We start from the raw sequence: 23,505 nt of genomic DNA, 5'->3' as shown, positions 1-23,505 counted from the left end.
AGTTAGAGATTAAAGGTGCTGCGTATGAATGAAATTCGATAAAACTGCATCTTTTTGGATCATTCTCTGACACAGTGTATTAGAATTACCATTTATACAAGCAAAACAGACCCAAAAATAAGGAAAATGTTTTTCCCTGTCTTTAAACTCTAATTATTAGCTGGCTTGCCTGTCAGTTTGCATGTTAATTTGTGCTGGTTGGTTTGACAGAGTTTGATTGATTGTAAGATCATATGCTCTTCCTGTCATCATCAGTAGCTGATTTGAAAATATTACCTACACTTGTTATTGACAAGATGGTAACTTAAAATGTTCAAACTTAAGAGTGAAAATAAAAGCAGCTATTAGGAGGCAATGGTTGGTCACTGTAAAACCTTGCGATATTGAAGCATCACCGTGCTGAACAAAGACATTTTGTTGTTGATAATGACAAGGATGATGATGATGTTGAGGACTGTATCAACTATTCAAACAACTTTCACATTACCAATTCTAAAATATAGCACCTGCTTTAATTGCTACACAGGATGCACATGCTTAAAATAGAAGCTTGAACTCTTCAAAGCATGACTCACACAACCTAAACTTTGTATAAAGTTAATCAAAGTGTTAAACTGCTGTAAGCCGTATGCTATTGAATCTACATGTAGGTATATTATTATAACTAGTATCATGGCAATCTGGAGTGCAATGATTAATTTTTAAGTGTGTCAACAAAGCATAGATAAGTATGTGCACAATTATTCTATGACTGGTGCAGATGGTGCGCGCTGAGCAGTGAAGGCAAATGTCACAGGTTCTAATCCCACAAAATGCATTTCTTTTAACCTTGTAGCCCTGGATTCAAGCAGATGGACGAATGTAATTTTTATTACATATATTAAATATTTATTAGAAAGATGGAAACCTTCCTTAAAAGCTTTAAACATCAGCTATCAAGAAAAGTAGCTTTGACCTATAGGTCTAGATCACTTGATCTGTAAATAAGAGGTGAAAGTTCAATACTTTCAGTCTTGACTTGGCTAAGATATGCACATGTAAAGCCAAGATCACGGATACGCACACCATGTCTGCTTGATGCGAGGAAAGCAGACATCCCCCTCAGCCTTCAATGATGTGCCTGCCCACTCGTCCTCACTCTCTAATGTTGGCCCAGCACATCTTTAACCCAGACTACTCAAGCACACTAGACTGGCGTCAGATTTAATTTGGGTGAATAACTTGATTTTTCTATAACTATTATAGCGTCATCTCAGAATTACAGCCCATAGCTGACATATTATATAATTCCCAAGCTACATCCTAAAATTAAAATCTGTTAACTTTAATGGAGGTGGTTCAGTTAGTAATCTCAGTTCTTTTGGCTATAAATCATTCATAGCTTATTAATCAAGAATATCAGCTTATTAGTATTACATATAGCTCTGATCAATCGCATAACCATCTAAAAGATCGTGAGAAATTTTTTGAACCAGCAAAAAAGATTAGCATTGCTGTGAGATACGAAAGGTTTGCTTGGAAGCAGAATTTCTGAAAGTCTTTGGTTTATAAAAGCTGTTTGTGGTTCTAGCCATGACGAATTTTAATGAAAGAGTTTGTAACGTTAGCATTGGTGTGAGGAGAGAATGGAAGATTAATTTATGTTTTACCACGCTGGTAGTTGATCTTCCAGTAAATTGCTGCCACTTGCTTCCACCTATGAAATATACAATGTCAACTACATACTGGTAAAAAACTTACAAAATTTAGTTTAGGTTTGTCTGCCAACTATTAGTTTAGAGCGATTGTCCTGTAACCAATATTCAGATGTTGAAGCCTGACCAAAGATCACTAGTTTGTAAAAAAAGGTTTCAACCAGCAGTGCTCGGCTATAAAATATGACTGAAAGTTGGCTAAGGATTAGCTGCACATGATGCACATGGGATAATAAAGTGCCCAATAATCAAAATGCTATGTGTGAAAATTCGAACAACCAGCCTAATGCCCGATGTTGGACAAGTGATAAAAAAGGCTTTTTGCACAAATTTTTTCTTAATTCACATATACAACATTTACCATTCTAATTTTTAAATGAAGGTGTTTGTTTATTTCTGTACATACTATAAATGTAATTAAATATATACTATAGATACATATACTGTATTTACAGCATTTTGAGCGTATTTTCCTTTTAGTAGTTTAATCCTGCTAACTGAAGCGTGAGTCGTGAGTATTTTATCTAATCAGTATGTGTAATCAGTAATATGTATGTGCGCAGTTATTTCATTGTATGACAAGTAGGCTGTGTGGTGTAGTGGATAGCAGGCCTGTCTGCAAAACTGTAGTGTGTGAATTCATTTCCAGGTAAAAGCAGTTTTTCATTCCTAAAACATTATCGCTATAACTAGACATATGGATGAGAAACCAACAAAAAAACACAAATCTGATTTGAAACTTTAGATAAGTCATATATCAAATGTTCAAATGCTACAATAAATAAATTGTCATGCAATAATTGACCGTTAACTTAAAACTTTGAACTAATAAAGTCTGCTTTAGAAGGCAAAAACCCTTAGTTCTAAACAATGGCAGAACACATACAAAATAACTATCCACCAAATATATGTATGATTTTTACGGTCAACAAACGCTTACTTGAACATCAAAAATTAACAGTATAAAAATCTCATTGTTGTACTTGTTTATAAATTTTCAGTAAGTCTGTACATAATTTCTTTACAAAGTAAGCTTTTATTCATAAGCTGCTCAAAATATTGGCATAGCTTATTTAGCTATCAAAATAAGAATTATGACTGTTGTAAGCCAGCCCTCCCAACATTGCTCAGGCCAAGGTTTTAATGCCTCTTAAATCATTGAATATAGTACACCTAAAAGGACAGTGTGTTGAGTTAAGATCAACGTCGTAGTCTCCTTGTGCAAGAAGGAAATAGAACTAAGCTGTTCTGATTCTATGTATTATCACTGTTGGAAAATTATGGTAGGCTATGCTTTAAGTGCAGTTTAAGAGTTTGCACTGTAACTGAGTAAAGGTTATTGCGGGTCAACAAGTGGTGATGCTTGAGATCTTTATAAATCCTGACAATCTTTACCATCTCTGACAATCTTCAACGCCATAAAGGATCATCAGATGTGCCAAAAAAGTACAGAAACTATCTACATGTGCGCTCACAGTAACTTTAGCATTTTGAAAGTTAATGAATAATGTAGGTGGTAGAGTGCCAGTGTGTGACTTTGAATAGTGTGGGTTCAAATATTGTATGGTGCAGTCTATTTCCTAGCCGTTAACCATGACTTAAGACAGATAAACAAATTGACGAGCACAGCTCTTATTACAATAAATATTTTAATGCTTGTAAACTGACAGCCTCTATACTTGATTTGCAGCAACAAACATGATGCATGCCAAAGTTCTTATTGGATACATTTGTGGGTCAATTATGAGTAACCACCGTATCAATCTAATGTCGATGAAAAAAGACAAAATGGAAAATAGAAATTGAATACAAAGAATGAATGGAAAGAACAAAATTAAATGAAACAGACAAATAAGCCTTGTATCTATGTTTTAGCTTATTTTTATAGGCCTACTAATAGAAAAGTGAATGGTGCGTGCAAGTGTTTCAAACCAGCTAGCAGTGACCAGAAGATCCGGTAGGATCTAATTTTGTTAACAGGACCAGAGTAAGGTGTTTGTCTGACACCACCATAGTGGTCCTATAATTTCCTTACTATGACAATTTAATAGAAAATGAGTAGTGATACGCCGCTGTATGATGTTATTGGAAAGTTATTTATTTAGGTCGACCAGAGTATCTTCAGCTAGAATCACATCTGAGTCATCTCAATCTAGGTTCAAGTTAGAGCAACTTGAAATCTAAAGTCAAATAAGTAATGTTAGAGTCAAATCAAGATAGCATTGAGTTATGTTCGCTTCGGTAAATGATAGCATCAAGTAGTGTTAGATTTAGATAACTTTAGCCGTGGATTATGCTATCCAGTTATCATCGCGGTTGTTTTATTGCAGATTCTTACATTATGCCTTACACAGCCTTGTGGGTGTATGAATCATTATCACAAAACCATCATGTTTGGACTTGTTTAGAAAAACACACAGAAATAACTTTTCGCTTCGATAGCTTATCACTAAACTCTATGAAACTTGTTAGATAGAATGTTAGAGTGTGTGGTAATCAGCAAGTCACTACTAAACTGACAAAACAGGAAACAGGACACTTTGTCTAGGTACTCATTATGTTTCATATTATTTTGTATTTAGCATACATTGTACATGACATGTCAGTAACATAGGTCATGCCTGTTATTATTTAATGATATTCCTTTTTTCTGTCCAAGTCGTGACAAATTTCCATTTTCACAACTTTTTGTAAAATTATGAAAGGATACTTTTAAACAAAAATCAAATATGCAATTCAACATACCTGCATTTAAATGCAAAGATACAATTTACGCTTGACTGCTTTGTGCACAGCGTGAATCTTGCAATTTACCCATTCCGATCAACACTGCTCAATCACGCAGTGGCATTTCACGGAACTGTATATGTGTGGTCAATCAGTGAATCCTTAACAATCAATTCATATAATCCATAAATAAATCCTTTGTGTAGTAGCCTAGTTGTAGAGACAGTAACGAATTGAAAGTTGGTGCACTGTAAGTTAATGAACAGTGGTTCAACATACTCAAATTAAAAGTGTATATTTTGTCAATTAAAGGTGTTGAATTCTATAAGCAAAGAATGTAAGTTTGAAGTACAACTGTGATGCTAGATACAATCAGGTACTCATCATGATGGTAAAACAGTTTCAGTTGTTTTGTAGTCTTTGCTCTACACAATACTACACCGTAACCAGATCGCAGAGGCCTCATTGACACATAATAATTGTATTTGGTATGTAATTAAGAATGTGGCATGAGATCTTCATCAATAGTTTGAGTTTGTAAGCCATGCTTGTTGTATTCTCATTGATAAACCTTTATTTAGTCTAAACTGAGCGTGCAATGAATAACAGTGTATCAAGTGCTATTTATATATAATGAGTAAAACAGTACCGATAGCATAGGTATAAGCTTCAGCTTTCTAGTGAAGCGCAAGATCACTAAGAAAGTTCATGTGTCCATTTGACCTATATTATTATTTATAATCTATTTAAACCCATTATAATTTCCTAACAATGGTAATTGGCCATTGCCATGTAATATATAACAAAGAAATTCAACAAATGCTAAAAAATGTTTTACCGTATTTGCTGTCGCCCATCGTTTTATTGGTAAAGTAACTCCTTATCTGATTTGTATTTCTTTAAAATGTATGACATTATTTTCTACATTTATAGATACTCATGGTCCCCAACAACTAACCATCAGGGAATCCTAGTTTAAAATTAACTTGTTTTATACTTTTCCCAAGAAAGAGAGTTAAGAACTCTTCAATCCAGAAAGCATATGCTTTTCTGCTTGACTAGTTAATATCATATGTCATATGCAAAGGGCTCACTAAAGCTAGGAAAGTGAATGCAATTGATTGTATTTTCTAGGGCAGAGACAGTATACATGCTTTCAGCTAGGCTATGTACATGTACATCTATACATAAGCCATAAGTATTCTTGATGCCACCTAAACACAATGAGATCCCTTTGTAGTGGTTTGTCCGCAAGAAAGCTACTTCCAAAGTATTTTCCCCAAAAATTGTGGTAGAGGTGATAAAATAAAATTTATTTGCTATGGTCACAAGATAAGGAGGCAAAAGTGATTTCATCATGTTCTATAGCCAATAAATCTCTGTGTAGGCAATTACTTGGGTGGTCTGATTATTCATATTAACAACATTCAGTCATAACCCACAGAGTTGGCACGCAACTATATCCTGGATAACACAGCCAGCCTCTTTTTACTTTTGTGTCAAAGCTCATCAACCTTTTTGCACAAATCTAGACTCCTTTGCAAATTTTAAAACCTCACAAAGAGGGGGAAATGACTAGCGAGAACGCGAGGTCAATGAGAAATAACACAATAACACCTTTAAGTTATAACAAACTAGTCAAAGAAAGACAATAGCTTGAATAATCCATCGTTTTTTGACATCATCAAGTCATTTGCACATGTCCTCATTCACGAAAAAGTCGCCATTTTTGTAGAAAACAATCGTTTTTTATTTATTTATTAGTATTTTTAAGTGTTGTTTTGATACTATAATAAAAAATTGCAAACAAAAACGTCGTTTTCAAATTATCATTGCAAAAGCTTCGTGTTTCTAACGAAAAAATTGTCTATAAAGATGGCCGACAACGATAAAATGACGTCACGAAAAAATGAAGGATACCTCCAACTATCCTACAACAACCAAAAGGTAATGAGTTTGCTAATTCTGCTTTTCAAATAGACTGTGTTATTAGAAGGTTCATTGTCAACCAGTAGTAGTTTATATCAACAGTTTCAATTGGCAGACACATTGCCAACAAAAATTAAGTTCTCTCTCAGCCTATTTATAGCTAAATCTTTATATATTCGATCAGCTACACACAATTTTGCTAAATTACATGATTTAAAAAACAAATACATCAAAAAATAATGACACAGCATATCCTAAATCTGGTACACTACGTGCTATGGCTAATGATACAGAAGTGAAATAATCTGTGCTGCAGCCAACTATATAAAAAGTAGGCCAATCTATCCACTAAAGTACTCCACCTTTCGCAACCAATAGACTGTATAGCAGACTACTTATCCCAATTAGGTTTCTAGAAATATAGATTTAAATATTTTAATATAGAAGATTTTTGAGGACTGTAGTTTATCTGTATATTAGATATATGTATATACTTTGAGAAGAAGTATGATAAACCAAGGACATATTCCAATAACGACGTAAATAGCTTAACCAAACCTCAAGAGGAAATCCTGGTAGACAGAAGAAACTAAAGATGAGTGTTTGATTGTCAGCCTTTTATTTTTTACTTTTAAAAACCAATAATCTTTTTTGAGGAGTATGTAAATATCACATAAAGAGTCTACGGAAAAAAGTGTTATATTTTGTCTTACATAAAGCAAACTCTGGCAACTAGAAACTTCAAATATAAGCATCTAAACATTTTGAATTGTTTGATACACAAGAATAATGGGTAATATCTATATTCAATATATAACATCAACAGGACTGTATGAAGCCCAATGTAGAGAAGTATGCAGACAAAACACTAAACATATTATAGTCATTTTTAGTTTCAAATAAATCTATACTCCCAGAGACACTATATATATATTAGTTTAGTAGTGTTTATGACAAGTGAGACATGTGTGGATAAAATATTAATAGACTCTTATTTTATCATCCTAAAAATTTAACTATATATGTAGTTTCGAGGCAAATAAAAAAAATTCGCATATAGTGATAGTTTTAATATAGTAGCTTATAAATGAATAAAGATTCTATACAGGCAGGTTTTCTTAGTTGTGGACACTAGAAAATAAATAAGATTGTTTTGCTACATCATAAATGCAAAAAAATTTGTAAAAGCTATGTCTGGGATTCCGTTGAGTTGATATCCTTAGCAATGGATCCTGTTGAATCAGTTCCATTTTACTTTGGTGCTTTTACACTTGACAGAACTTTCACGGGTTTAGACTGAGCTTTCAGACAATGAAGCCTTTGAAAGAGTTGTTTTACATCCATCTAAATGAATTAAACATGTTAAATATGTACCATCTGACTTAAGCATTTGATGACTAGCAAACCTTATCTCACAATCTATAAAGATAGACGCTTGTGAAACGTTTCTTCAGATTATCTTCCAGTTTGAACTAATCATTAAAGTCACAAACACAACTTTTTACATGAAAAGGGTGACTTTATTTTATTATTTTTAACTCATATAGTTATAACTTAAGGAAATTTAGAAAATTCATGGTATTAAAGTGTTATAATTTTAGTTATAGAGTATATTCACATTTTTGAATGAAGCAAGTGTTTAAAAAGTTTAGTAATATTCTAGTCTATGTAAATTTACAGTAAAGTTAATTTCTACAATGAGTTTGTTAAAGCAAAAAGATTTAGTAAAATAAAAACAGGAGAAAAACTCACTCTGAAATTTTCATTGAATATGAGGTAGACAACAGGGGTGGTGAAAGCATTGGTACTGATCAGGGCTGCCAGGCTGGCATCAATGGTAAACAAATTAGTGTCATACATAGACAGCTCTGCGTCGGCATCAGATAGCAAAGCAAAATACAGATCTTGAGGAAGCCACGCTAGAAGAGAGAGGAATGCATCTACCACCAGCATAACCTGTAACTAAAAAATATGTACTAGTTTATTTCAAAGTTATTTCACAGAAACTGAAATAATTCTCCCAAGTTTCAAATAAAGCGAGGATATAATCTAATAATTTTACAAATATTACAAACTTTTAAACATAGTAATTTCCTATTCTTACTAGTGGAATAAGAAGCTATCTTAAAATGCAGAAAGTTAAATCAACAAACTCCAATTTTCAAACTGTTAGGGATTATCTTGTTCACAAAGAACAAGTTTGCAAAAATGAGAGAGAATTATGTATGCTGAAAAAGCAGAATTTTCCTCTATGTATTATAGACACTTTATAAATGATATACGAATGCAATGGTAAACAGTTAAACAAGTAAGACCTAAAGTTTTTGAGAACAAGAATTTATTGCAGCCATTTAGCACCTATCTTGCAAATAGTGTTAATAATGGTGATATTAGACTTCTGAAACATCTCTTTAATACTATAAACAACCTCATTCTACTTTAACATCTAAAGTATTTGAATAATATTGCTATCTGAACGATGCTTGATAGGAAGTGAGACATAAAATTTAAACTTATGATAATTTTGTAGACATACATCAACCATGAATAATGATAATTATTTTGGATGTAATCTCCAAATAGTATCAAAAACTTTAACCCTTTCACTGCCATCCATGTACAAATTTGTCGTTCGACCTACTGTCAGCCATTTTACTAAAGATTGTTGAATATGCTGCATGATAAGTATACCCTTTTTTAAATTTCCAAACACTTTCTACAAGATCATTGTTATGTATTTTCATGTTGCCAACATTTTAATGTACAGAACTATGCAAACAAGTTAAATGTATCTATATATTTGATAGTGGTAAAACTATGTGAGTTTACAAAGCTATTATGATCCTCTACAATGATCCATTTTCTTACAACACTATTACAGTACTTTTACAACCACCAGAGTCAGTGCTGTAACTCATTATCTGAATTTTCATTAAATTCTGAACCCGAATCATCTATGTCATCAACAAAAGCTTTTTCTTCCTAACATACGAAGTGCTTGCGGAAGCCATAATACAACTAAAAAGTACGAATGTTATAGAAGAAAAAGTACATTTTTGACTTGGAAATTTCTGATCAGTGATTATAACTTTCTTCACGATTATAGGCTAATTTTAAAGAAAAATATTTGGACATCCTTGCCAATTCTATAGAAGCATTAAAGATCATTGGTTATTTTGTCACGAATCAATAATATTTCGCTACTACACACTCGCCATAAATTTCGCAAAAAGGCTTCCATGGCAGTCAATCATAGATTTCACATAAACCTGTGGAGGGCAGTGAAAGGGCTGAACTGCTTTATCACAACCAGTAAAAAAATTGTTGAAATTTCTCAAAACCACCTGATTAAATAGTGTCTTATCATAGATCACCATAATGGTAACGGAACTGAGAGGCTCTAATATCTGCGCTAGTGTTATCAAGACGCAAAACAATTGGCAACAGCAAAGCATTGCAAAACCGTATCCTAGTTTGCAACATAACTTTAGAGCAAATTAGTACTTGGCTGTAATCCAATAAAATATTTGTTTTTCAAATTTATAGTCATGAGATGTAATCAAATAATTTGCTTTCATCAAGTTACATTATTTAAAAGAAGAGCCAGCCTAATTTTAAAATAAACTTTCTGTATATTTAGTTTGCCTTGTAAATAGTTTATTGGTGTAACTATAGAAGGCTTTTACTATAACATTGATAAATGCAGCCCATTCATTTTAAAATTGGTTTAGAATGTGCTGAGCTTGTATATTATATACAAGACACAAAAATGCTGCAAATAAAATCTAGGCAATATAAAGAAAATTTTATTATGTTCTTGTACACTCAAATAATTTTAACTTAAACCTGCTAACGCCTCCATAAAATCTTTCTTAACTATTAATACAAAAACTTATGCATTTATTGTTAAAAGTGCACATCTCAATAGCTTTTTTCTTTTTACAACAAACGACTTCCTAGCTTTTGTTCTGACAAACAATGCGGGAGCGTATTTGTGTTTTTCAAAGAAATCATTAAACTTTAAAATGCAGCAAACCTGTCTGTTTCACCAACCAAATTTAATTACCTTTTAATTTTAACTTTTTTACAAAACTGTAAAAAAGGCTTAACATATTTTAAAAGATTCTGAAAGCAATTTGAATTTTCTTATTTATGAGATAGAAGGTTCAGTCAAATAATAGCTAGATTTTTACTGCTTTAGTGATACTCAAATAGAAGACTGCTTTAAATTTTGAGTTACAACTGCTGACTTGGTAAATGAATGGTATAGATTATGTAAATGAACACACAAATCAATTCTATATATCCATTGTATTTTAGCAGAAAACCTAGGAACCTTCCAACAATGGTACTATATCTACCATTACACTGGCAGTTCTGCGCACCATAAGAGGATGTCATGTCTAACAATGATGTGCACATTCACTGCTGCACATAGCAAGGTGCTTGAGCAGCGCATTTGGCAGTTTGCTCACCTAGGAACCTGAATATTTGAGTTCAATTCCTAAGTAATGCAAATTTTTTATCACTTTTAGAAATGCTTTAGAAGAATGGACGAACATGGGTCTTTTTATGGCAAAGATTGTAGATTTAGGGATCTATGCACCATCATTTGCTTATACTATTTGTCCCTATGTTTTAAACACACCTTACAAATGACTAGCTATCCCTTTTGGTAAAACAGCTTAGTATTGACTTGAGAATGAATAAATCGGAGAGGTTTTCCTCCACTGACTCAGCAATCTTTTGGATATGAACGAAGGCATTTGGTCAAGATGTAGCGCAGTAACAAACATGTATTTTAGTTCTTTAACAGAGCGTCATTATGAGAACGACGCTTTTATTTTTATAACTCAGGTAATAAAGATTTTGACTACAAAATAAAGGAAAACAACTACTGTGCTAGGTTTGCAGTTTGTAAATTTTCAGAAAAACTGTTTAATTGATCATTTCTCATAAAAAACCAACAACTGGTCTACATACTGTAACATAAGCAACCGATCAGCAATCTTTTAGTAGCAGCAATTATTGTATTAAACTCCTATGTTCTGGGTGAAAACTTTTAAATATTGGTTAATCAAGTATATTTGGAATTACGGTAGACAAATCTGAACAAATTCACAAAATAGACACTTAAATGGAGATGATGCAATCAGAAGACAATAAAGCTTAGAAGCGCTTTATGACTGAAACTCACCTTGTCAATAGCAGGGCTGTCTGAAGCTGACAGGTGATTAGTTACAATGTTGCTTTTCTTTCTTATACACAACTTTGCAAAGATGAGACAGTAGGATACAACGATAACCGCTGTAGGTATTATAGATTGTAACGTTTCTGTCCACTGATAATGTAATAATGTGCGTACGAATCCAATCTCACAGTAGGTGTTGCCGTTATCTACCATCAGCTCACTGTGGCGTGCCGTCACTATCTGTGTTGTTGTAGCACTAATCCATATAAAGCCAACAACGAGAATCTTTTTGGTTTTAGTATATCCAGCCGCTCGAAATGGAAAATAGACAACAATGACTCTCTCTAAACTGATGGCAGCATTACATAGTAAACTTGCGTGAGAAGATGATAGAGAAATGCAAAAACATATTCCGCACCAGATTCTCGTTCCTCTAAAAGGAAAAAATAAAATGTTATCCGTCATCATCGATGTTGGGAAAAATGCTGCCATTATAAGATCAGCTGCTGCCAGGTTGATAAGCTGAATATGCACTTCTTTGCTGATGTTACTTCCAAAAGCTAACGCAAAAATAGTGAGTAGGTTCAAGAGGACCCCGACTATTGTCACTAATATGAAGTAGCTTGACACAAGAGCTATGGTACTGTCTAGTACTGGTCCATGTGTAGTGTTGTTCATTTCATTTGCTACAAAACGATTAGCTGAATTGAAGTTAACTGGATGATAGCTTTCAGCGGCAGAAAATATGACCGTACTTGTTGACTCCACACAGTTATCTGAAGACATGCTATAATCTGTTGACGCGCAGAAGTTAAATAAACCTCACATACATTTCTGTCGCAATAATCGCATGATAATAAATGTCTTTAGAAAATTGAAACACAAGTAATGAAAATATTTATATTAGATCAGTAAAGTCTGCATATTGTGATTAATCTTTAACAGTAAAAACAAAATTTGTCAAACCAACTTTGTTAAATCCCTTGCCAGCTTTTAGCAGAAGCGAGAATGGATGAGATCAAACAATTTTCTTTCGGTATCCATCTTTAATGTAATTCTTCCATGAGGTCATTTACATATGTTTCCCAGTGCTCTTTGATGGCGCACTATTTCTTAAGGTGATGAACATAACTAGCTCTCGCATGTATTAGGCTTAGGTCAGGTGCACTGAAGCTTACTACCAACCAGTAACAAAAAATCACTTAAACTAAAACAAATAGCAATCAGGGATAGTCCTATTGGGCTAAAAAATAGCCAAACCTGCTTGCCAACATTTTGCTAAAAGATTAGAACGGTGACTGAGACTAGCCTAAGTATTCAATCACATGAATCGCATGAGCGCTCTGAAAAGTCTGCCACAAACACACTTTTTCATTAAATTAATACATTTTATTTTTATGAGTATGGTGTAAAGTTGCCGACAAGCAATGGCCATCTTAGTTTTAATAAAAAAAGGTATTATTCAAAGACTCATAAGGCCAACCCGTGAAAATAACAGCCTTTTGACAGGTTTTAACGAAACAAAATTTTAAGGTATTGGGTTCATGGTCTGTGGAAATGTAATTCACTTTGTGCATGGCAAAAGTTTTTGACCAGAAGCAGTTTAAAAAAATTCAAGACGAATCTGCATACAAAATAGCAAAACAAAAAAGCTATTAATTAGTTTTTTAGTCTTTAGATGCTTCTGACTTGGAGCAAACCGTTTTGTTAGCTGAAGTATTTTACTAACCAAATTGTTTTCTTAAATATTGATTTAAAATTATCACTTTCTCTATCAGCCATGTTATTGTTATTTATGCTCTGAGATTTTGTAGAAAAGAGAGTATGTAGCAGCAAAGAAACAACTTTTTTTCTAGGATTGTATTACTAACACCTGTGCATATAATTTATAAAACTCATAGATTGCGGAATCATCATTACAATTCTTGTAAGGTCTATTTTCACTACATTTGCCTGTTTCTTTTTGGTGAACGTTCTATTGTTGAATAGCTCCATTTACTAAGAACCTGCCAGATATGTGGAAAACCCACTGAATTGTGGAACAACGTTATTGCACACAGAATGACTACAAATGACACTCCTTTATTTTTCTTTGGTTTCCTGAGCAACGCTTAGAGTATAATGATTTGAAACTGCAACAAAAAGCTAACTTGCTGGCTAGCTTCTTAACCAAGTGATAGCACAAACCATAAACCACAATAATGAAATAATAAGTATTAAATTAATTTATGACCAGTACAAGAAGCCGATAAGGTAATAACAATAATGATAAACTGATAAAGGAGATTGATGCCAATGAAAGATAAAATAAATAAAGTGATTTGCTCATCAGAGCAGTATGGCAGCAAAATATAAAATGTATCAATCAATCTTTTACAGTGACGCTTGACGCACTGGAAGTTGGGATATGACAACTGAAACAAAGTTGTGGAGTGTGTCATTGAGCACATTTTTTGCACATATCAACTCTAGATAAGTGCTTAGCACTCTAATGTTTGCCATATACACCCACTCAGTACAGGATTCCATCCATGGGTTACGATACGAAGGCAGATGGTTTGATGCCTCTCTAGCAAGTACTTTGATTGTGGTGAAACATAGCTATACCAAGCTAGAGCTGCGTAAGACAGTATTGGAATAATCCATCCTTGATAAATCTTACAAGGCTCTTGGCACTTACTTTACAACGTTTCAGCGTAAGCAATCCATAAACAACAGACTTATATTTATCTATTAATAAATTAAAATGCTCATCAAAGTGCAAATGGTTATCCTTGTTCAGTCCAAAAAGATTTACAGATTGAGTTTGATTGATATGAATGTCATTGATTTTTATTGGTTGATACAGCAACAAGTTTAGCTGTAGAGTAACAAACACTTGTTGTTTAAGTGACGTTGAGGTGCTGGTGGTTGTTGGTGTTGCGAAAGGAAAAATTTTATCAGCTGCATCCTGCATGTGAATCTTTTGTAATTAATTATACATTATTTTCTTGATTTGCTGTCAATTTGTACTTTACTCTTTCCAATTGGATGATTGAGTGCTGTGTCATCACAAAATTTGAGTATTTCATCAAATGCAACTAGATTGAACACATAAATATTGTATAAAGTTAGCCTAAGTTCTGTACTCTGAGATACACCAATAGTGTCAGGTGCTGCTATAGCTATGACTCTAATAATAAAGTTGTCAACACAAATAATAAAAAAGCACTATAATTTTTACTTTTTTTTAGAAAAGTAAAATGAAATAAAATAAATATTTTATGTAAAATTAACTATTGAGTGGATCAAAACAAGCAGTTAACGCTATTACAACAAACAATCATGAGACCACTCGACTTTTTGATTTGTGGAGTGGCTGATCACTAGACCATTTAATTTTGTGGACGGTTAGGCAAATAGGACGTGTTGAGCAAGTTTCACATTTCACTGTGCTCTGTTGTTATTGTCAACTTGGTCTTCCACATAACAATGCAGCTTACCTCTGAAGAAAAAATCAAAGTCTTTCTATGGTTAGATATCTCTTGAGATAGTTAGTTTTTAGATTTGTTTATTTAGTGTGATGTTTACAGAAACAAGCAAAGACATCATTAAATAAAATCACTTTTAACCTTATGTACCAGTTTAAGGCTAGTTTATTCTAAATGTGTGTTTACGACTATTCATGTTATTGAAGACGCTTCCAAGCCGACAAAGACGGTTTGGTATAAAACAAAATCTTTTTGTGAAAACTGCTTTGTCCCAGTCATGTCGCAAGATTAGTGTAATGCTGCCTACTATGTTTGTTCAATTTTGACAGTCACCATTGGCAAAGTACAACATGAATTTCACAAATCATTAATTGAAATAGTGCCAGAAATACAACGGCGATATATACTGTTCTTGAAAAATATCAGTTAAAATATTATTTATAGCATGAGATGCATTTACATTAGTATAAATCTAAACTGAAAACTATTTAATAATCACTAACTACTTTAATTATTCCAAATACATTTACATAGCGTGTAGCAACTGAGTGACACTCTTTTGTCCTTATGCTGATAAATGGTCAAACCGGAGTAGATACCGATGTTGTATGTAATTGTTTAATAATTTTGACATGTTTTGTACTGTTCTATTTCAATCCACAAAGATAGGACACTAGTTTACGCTGAAACAAATTATTTTTAGAAATTCCGACATCATTTCGGAATTCTCATGTTTGTTTACAACTAATTTTCTTCAAAAGTTTCAGTAAGGCTCCATAGTTGCATGAACCAACATTGCAAGGCCGACTGTACTTGGAATGCATTTCTAAACTGGCCGGGGTTGCAAATGTGAATTTATTACGCAGTTAGGCTTAGGGCTCTCACATAAACCAGCAATTGCCTCAACAAACTTGACACCGCAGATATACGATATATTACGCAAGCAAGAACTCACGTGTACATACGCCAACGCGCTTTGATTTGATTATAAATTTTAATGATAGGGTTGGATGATTTATGGAAAACATTCCAAGTGTTTACGCTTATTGACACCAAAATACTACTTCAGTAGTAACCAGAGTTTTGTGTTTCCCTCCGTTAACATTTATTTAAAGTGGCAAAAATAAGTTGTTATGTACATGACGCTCGTTGAAGTTAATTTGAGACAGTAGTACGTGCAGAACAACAAACAAATATTATGGCTTACTAACAAAGTAGAGATTTAATCATCCATGAAATGGTTATGTTATTTTGCTTTTACTGGTTACCCGATACACACACAAACGTTTAAATGGTGCACTTTTTTAAAGTTACATTTTGTATAAAACGACTAATTTAAGTTGCCCAAGAGATAATACACATTACCTGATAATATTGTAACAGTTATGACACTTTTTAAAAGCTTACTGCATGCTAGTTCTCTTCACTCAAAAGCTTCAAGATTATAAAATTTTAGATTTAGCTGTTAAGCAACACTTCATGGCATTGTCTTTTACGATGTAACATTTCTACGACAGTGAAAAGGCAAAAAAACCTTGCAGAGCATTATTATGCATGCTAATAGAATAGTGCACTTTGGCAAAACTTTCTCAGAGTTTCGCGAAGTGTCTTTTAAATTTTGTAGTCAGTCTTTACTCAGTTTTGCAATTGTGAACAACCACTCATAGGCTGTAGAGCTAAATGTAGAGCTTTTTTATTCAACAATTTACAGATGTAGCTAACTTGAATCGATGTTCAGACCAAGAATCCCTGCTTCATCTACGGCTCAATTTAACTAGCAAAGCCAGAGATGAAGGTATATACAGCAAAGTGGCACAGATTTATGATAACTTAAGATCCAAGTTTGGGTTGACTACAAAGCAAGCTAGAGATAAACTAGGGAATCTCAAGAAATCTGCAAACATGAACACTCATGAACTAGGTTCTGAAATTCTCAGGCTGGTGAAACTGAGTTATACTAATATGCCAGATACAGATCAAGACGATCTTGCCATGGATAAATTTACAGCAGTCATGAATGACACAGGTCTCAATCGCCATCTTATCGCTCTACGACCAGAAAGCATAAAGAAAGCTGTACGGATGACTGAAGAATATATCCAGGTAGATTACAAGTCAACAAGTTGACTGCTATAACAGAAAAGTCAAGTGCAGTTCTAGATGCAATACAGGCATTACAAGAAACTGTGAAAAAACAGGCAGACCTTATAAAAATTATCCAGGAAAGACAAGGACAAATTAAAAGTTAGCAGAACCAATTACTGGATCAAGCTAAACATTTTGCAGGGACCATCATATAATCCTGTCTATACAGCACTTGGCTTTACCAGAAAGCCTGATGTATCTAGACGTAGGTGCTTTTAGTGCAATGGACCGCACATGAAGAAAGACTGGCCTAAGCTCAAGACTCAAGAACCACGGAACCAGGGAAACGTGAGCGGTTCAGCTCAGTAACTGGCTCATCTCCATGTGGACCTTTAATAAAACACAACGAGCCTAAGAACAAGAAAGCTTGCCCTAAGGCTAAACCAGAGAATTCTGAAGTACGAGACATAGAATGGCAAACTCATGGTTGCCTATACATACCAGGCAAGACAGAGAATCACTCACTCCTATACCTTCTTGATACAGGCAGCACAGAAAATATTCTATCTCGAAACCTATTCAACGAACTCTCTGGTAGGCTGAAGGCAAGTCTAGACGCCAATGAAACCACTGCAAGTATGGCTGATGAAAGCGGACTTCTTATTTATGGCACTATAACATTGCCTTGTCATGTCAGAACGATGCAAATGCGTGTCACATTCAAATTAGCTAACATCACAGATGATGCCATACTTGCTATTCGATTCTTCAAAGAACACAGATGCTCGATAAACCTGGATAAGAGAGTGTTAAGTATACAAAATAAGTTGTTTCTATGCATGGGTCTCTGTACTCTAACAACTTACAGGTGGCAGATACCACAACAGTTGCCCCTGGAAATGAAGCAAAGTTAATATGTAGGTTAACACCAAGTTCAACTTATCCAGTAGGAATAATAGAGCACTGCTTTGCACTGGATTCAAAGGTGGATATAGCAGCAACACTCACACAACCTAATAGTAGAGGGAGAGTAATGGTGGGATGTCTCAATTCCAGCTCAGCTACAGTAGAACTAATGGCTGGCACTAATATAGGATTGTGCACTCTAGTAGACTATGATCAAATATTTATAGATATAGAGAAGGACAACTCTGTGCAAAAACCACAACCCACAAACTTAAACTCACAAGTACCTGAACACGTAATTCCCTTATATGAGCAGGCAGTTAAGAACTGTAAATCTTTAGCTCAAGTACAGGCACTGGCTAGACTTCCAGTGAATTACGCAGATGTGTTCAGTAGAGATGACACAGATGTAGGTCTAACCATTTAAGTATCACACATTATACCAGTAGAACCAGGTACAAGCCCAATCAGATGGCCACCTAGGTGATTGGGTGTTGAGAAAGACCTAGAAGTCGAAAAACAGGTAGCTGATCTTGTAAAAAAAAGGAATGGTCGAGTCTACATATAGTTCATGGAGCTCTGCTGTAGTACTAGTCTAAAACAAAGACAACAGTTGGAGGCCCTGTGTGGATTACAGAAAATTCATGCATCCTTGCATCCACGCAAGGATGCAAACCCACTGCCCAGGATCGATGATAGTCTCGATGCTTTGGCAGGTAGTGTATTGTTTAGTACACTAGATCCCTTGAGTGGTTATTGACAGGTGCCATTGAACCAGGATGCTCAAGAGAAGGTAGAATTTGTCACCAGATGGGGGACTCTGGAAGTGGAAGGTGCTTCCGCTTGGATTAACGTCAGCAACAGCAAGCTTTGAAAGACTTATGGGACAAGTACTCAAAGGGTTACATTGGAAAAGTCTGATTTTATATGTGGATGATATAATTGTGTTTTCTACAAATTTCAACACTCACTTAGAAAGACTGGAGGCAGTATTACACAGATTCCGCACAGCTAACTTGAAACTAAAACCATCAAAGTGTGAATTACTTCAAAAAGAAGTCAAGTTCTTGGGATATGTAATCAGCTCAAAATGAGTTTGCACTGATCAAGACAAAGTTAGAGCTGTCAAGGAGTGGAAGACACCGAAATGCCAGACAGAAGTCAAAACATTTTTGGGTTTTGTTGGTTATTACAGGAAGTTCTGTCCTGATTTTGCAACTACAGCAAAACCTTTAAACAGATTAGCAGCTAAAGGAACTCTATTTGTATGGGGTAAGATGAAGAGATGGCATTTTGTAAGCTAAAAAGGTTTATCATAGAGGCGCTTGTATTAGCTTACCCTGACTACACCAAAGAATTCATACTAGATACAGATGCCAGCCTAGAAGGTGCTGGGGTTGTATTATCACAGGTACAGAATGGAGAGGAAAGACCTATAGCATATTACAGTAAAACCTTCAATCCAGCAGAGAGCAATTATTGTGTAACAAGGAGAGAGCTTCTGACAGTAATCTTAGCAACAAAACATTTTCGACCGTACATATATGGGAAGAAACTTCACCTGCGCGCAGATCATGCATCATTAATCTGGCTTTACAAAAGAAGAGACCCTTCCCATCAAGTGGCCAGATAGCTGGAGTTACTAGCAGAGTTTCAATTAACACTAAGTCATCGTGCCGGAGCAAAACATGGAAATTCTGATGGGCTAAGCAGAGTTTGCTGTGAATGTAGACAATGTAGTAACATAGAACGCTGAGATGGCGAACCAAGTAGGAAAGGTATCAAGATAAAAGATCATGTACAAGTAGCAGGCAGTAAAATCTTAGAAGGAAGCGAGTCAGGACCAGATAGCTATGTACTGGAGGGAAGAGAGGTCACAATGATTTGTGGCATATCTACAGAATCTGAACTAAAAAAACAGATAATCTTGCTTCAAAAACGCGCTGGAAGTGCAACAGAAATTATTACACAACTAATAACAGATGAAAAAAAACCTTCACAAGAACTAATTGAGCAGGAAAGCGCTTGGATAAAAAAAATATGTGCTCTAATCAAATTCATGAAAATAAAAGATGTTCTGCTCAAAGTTAGATTAAGTGTGAACAATCGGTACATCTGGGTGATAGTATGTCCCACGGAGTTCAGGACATCTGCAATAAGACAACACCGTGGTAAACATCATTCAGGGGTCAACAACACATACACAAAAGTCAGGCTCAATTGGTATTGACCAGGCATGGTATCGCAGATAAGGCGCACAATCAAAAAATGTGAAGTTTGTCAAGCAACCAAGCATAGTAATACGAACAAAGGGTCAAGTCAACAAAGATTGTTCTGTGGCTGCCCATGGCAAGTGCTATTTGTGGATTTAGTGGGCCCATTCACTAAGACACTAAAAACAATACCATAGCTTTGGTATTAGCTGACCATTTCACGTGGTGGCGTGACGCTTTAGCCATAAAAGATGGTAGCACTAAAAGCATACCAGAGGCTTTAGAGACCAAAGTCTTTTGTTACTTTGGGATTCCAGAAAGTATTCATTCAGACAAGGAAGCTGTGTTTGAGTCCCAATTAATGCTAGAGGTATGTAAAATCTGGGGCACAGATATATGTAGAACAACACCTTACCATTCACAAGGAAATGGTGTTGTTGAAAGAGGTAAAAAGGACTTTCAAGGAGAAAGAACCTTCCTGTTAGACCGTGATGAGACAGATTGGGACTTGTTATTACCCCAGTTAACTAGACCTATTAGAGGCACACCACACAGTTTTACTTATGAAACTCCTAACTTCATAATGTTTGAAAGAGAATTCAGAATGCCAGATAGCCTCACTTCAGGACCAAGTCTAGAGAAGCAATCCAGAAAAAACTATGCAGGTGAGCTGGAGAACAGATTGGCAATAGCATACGAATTCACACGGAATAAGCAAGCAGAAGTCAGAGCTAATGACCTCAGACATTCTTTGTTGTTTCAAAATGGTGAATATGTGTGGCTGAAAACCAAAATATACAGAAAAGGATGCACACCTAAACTCCAGGCAAAATGGCAAAGGCCATATAAAGTTAAAAAATCATTCGACAATGGTACTTACTTAATTGATTTACATGGTAGAACCTCGACTGAGCATGATTACAGGTTGAAATTATACACTCCAGCTGGTAACAACTGGGGGAGAGCCCCAGTTATACAAGAACCAAATCGCCAACCTGCACGGCCAGGTTTCCAAAAAGAGCCGATCGATAGAAAAGTCGGTGATCAGCACGAAGCCTCTATCATACCACTAGAAAAAGAGTTTGAAGCTACAAAAAATACGATAACGGAGTCGCTGAATAAGAACCAAATGATAATAATACAGACAAAGTCGCTAGCAACACACATGAGGAACCCAACACAACAGAAAGAGAAGACAACTACAAAATTGGAAAATGAACCAGGAAACCCCTGGTTCGATATGGAGATTTCATGCTCTACAAGATATTTTGCACCCAATCATAAACTAAAGACGATATCGCTATGCTGAAAGGAAGTGTGTGGTAAAATTACATAGTTCAAGTCAAAAGTTTATTAATCACATTTATCAAGTTATTTTTCATTTTTTGTTTTTATAAGTATAGCATTTATTCGGAACAATACAGTAGTCAGGAAACTGCGATACCTTATTAGGAATGTGCTAATGATAATTGGCCGGAAGCTAGCATATGTAAGTTGTTGCATCACATTTTATGAATCAGTATTGCTTACATACTCACTACGGAAAGGAACAGAATAAAAGTTGAAAACTAAAGACTCCCAAGCTTGTTGATTATCATAGCATTTTACAGAAAATAAAGATACAAGGAATATACAAAGGGTACAGAACACACTGGCAGTCTTGGTTGATACAAACCCATATAAAGTACAGATCATTTAGTACAAATATTGCCATTATCTGATTCATGCTGAAGTCTGTTTGTTGTTGCTGGCTGATAACATTTTCTAATTGGCTGGAGTAACGGAGGAGTTGTTCTACATTGGTCTAATGAAGGAGTTGCTCAACATTGGTCTAATGAAGGAGTTGCTCTACATTGGTCTAATGAAGGAGTTGCTCTACATTGGTCTGATAAAATTAAGGTGAATCATAACAATTTCAGTAACAGTAACCTCTTTAATTTTTGCTAAGGGATGAGAACGCAAAATTACTCATTTCATATGATCTTTAATTTCAGAGGTTTCAATTGAAATTTAACGAATTTGTGGAATATTATGTAACTATCTGAGGCTTTCCTGTGATTAGCTGGTGATGTGAAAGCTAACTTTCATAGAAAGCCAGGACTTTGGAAAAGCTAGCTTTTTACAGAAAAGCAAAGAGACTATCTAACAGTGAAAAGCCTCAGTGAGGAAAACAAGTAAGCCGAGCTACTGGGTTGTCGTGTCTTTACTGACAGGAAATATGCATGTAGCGGTCTGGCATAGTAGTCCATCAAATAGCAGTAATGCTGCTAATTTGGCTGGAGTGCAAGTTGGAAGTAGAGATTGCCGTGATATTGTTGACAGCATTCTGCTGTTAGCGTGTATCACTGTGATAGTGAAGGCTAGTGGCAAAGGGAGGTCGGTGTGCTATTGTAGTAGCGTGGTGCTGCGTAGCAACATCTTTGTTGTCTTGCTGACAGAGTTTATTAGAACTTAATTACAAACATGATAACATTTAAAGTGGCTATTTGTTATATTTTGTTATTTTGAAATCTTTTGTTCCTGATAATGATCTATGAAAAAATAAAGTTGTTTTCTCAACGTGTGCTCAATATGAAGTAGTGTTGCTAACATATATTCATTAATCTATCTAATCAAACAAATAGTCATACTTATTTTTTTGCATCCATCCAGAAAACTTAATAATTTGAGCGATGCAGTTGGCCAAGAGCTATTACCAAGACCCTATGGTTTACTGCTAGAAATGGTATAATTTCTGTTGTTTGCACTGGTAGGCAGAATCTTGTTGATCAGAACTACAGCTTGTACATTGTTGGTGGAGCACAAAAGTGTTGACCCAATTAACTAAAATGTAGAAACAATTCTTTTAGCTAAAAGAAAGCTTGAGTTTATAACCGCCATTGAAGTTGTTTCTCCATAATATATTTACTGCATTGTTCTGAAACTCTTCTGAAATTTTTAAAGGATAACATTGGAGATATGGGTTGTTAGTGCAATGTGTAGTTCATTAGCAGAATCCTTGAAGTTTTATGTTACCTTGACAGTAATTCACTTATAAGAATAGCGGCGAAACTACAGTAGAACGCTGATGAGAAATAATTAGATGCTGTGTGATTGAGTTGTTAAAACAAAAAGCTGTTTTTACTTTTATAAATAAATGAATTTATTAGTTAAGCAGCAGCTGAATTTGTAAAAACTCTTGCTAAACTTTAAACTCTTGCGCTTTAACATGCAATTTGTGTGAAACTGTTTAAATACTATTCAAATGTTGCACATTTGGTTGTAAATAACATAATACAAAATAATAATAA

At 34.7% G+C, this 23,505-nt stretch overlaps 1 protein-coding gene across 1 annotated transcript; it reads right to left on the bottom strand.

Annotated features, from left to right (window-relative positions):
- Positions 1 to 1,049: 1,049 nt before the first annotated feature.
- On the bottom strand, positions 1,050 to 12,327 carry LOC137400980 (allatostatin-A receptor-like). The gene is made up of 4 exons (XM_068087317.1): positions 11,548 to 12,327; positions 8,103 to 8,312; positions 6,342 to 6,352; positions 1,050 to 1,161 (listed from the first exon to the last, which is right to left on the bottom strand). Exons 1-4 carry the CDS (start codon positions 12,325 to 12,327, stop codon positions 1,050 to 1,052), a joined length of 1,113 nt encoding a protein of 370 aa, XP_067943418.1.
- Positions 12,328 to 23,505: the final 11,178 nt, after the last annotated feature.

The sequence above is a fragment of the Watersipora subatra genome, chromosome 7 (assembly GCF_963576615.1).
Source record: "Watersipora subatra chromosome 7, tzWatSuba1.1, whole genome shotgun sequence".
Lineage (NCBI taxonomy): Eukaryota > Metazoa > Bryozoa > Gymnolaemata > Cheilostomatida > Watersiporidae > Watersipora > Watersipora subatra.
The sequence above is the reverse complement of the archived record's forward strand: the minus strand, read 5'-3'. Positions and strand labels throughout refer to the sequence as shown.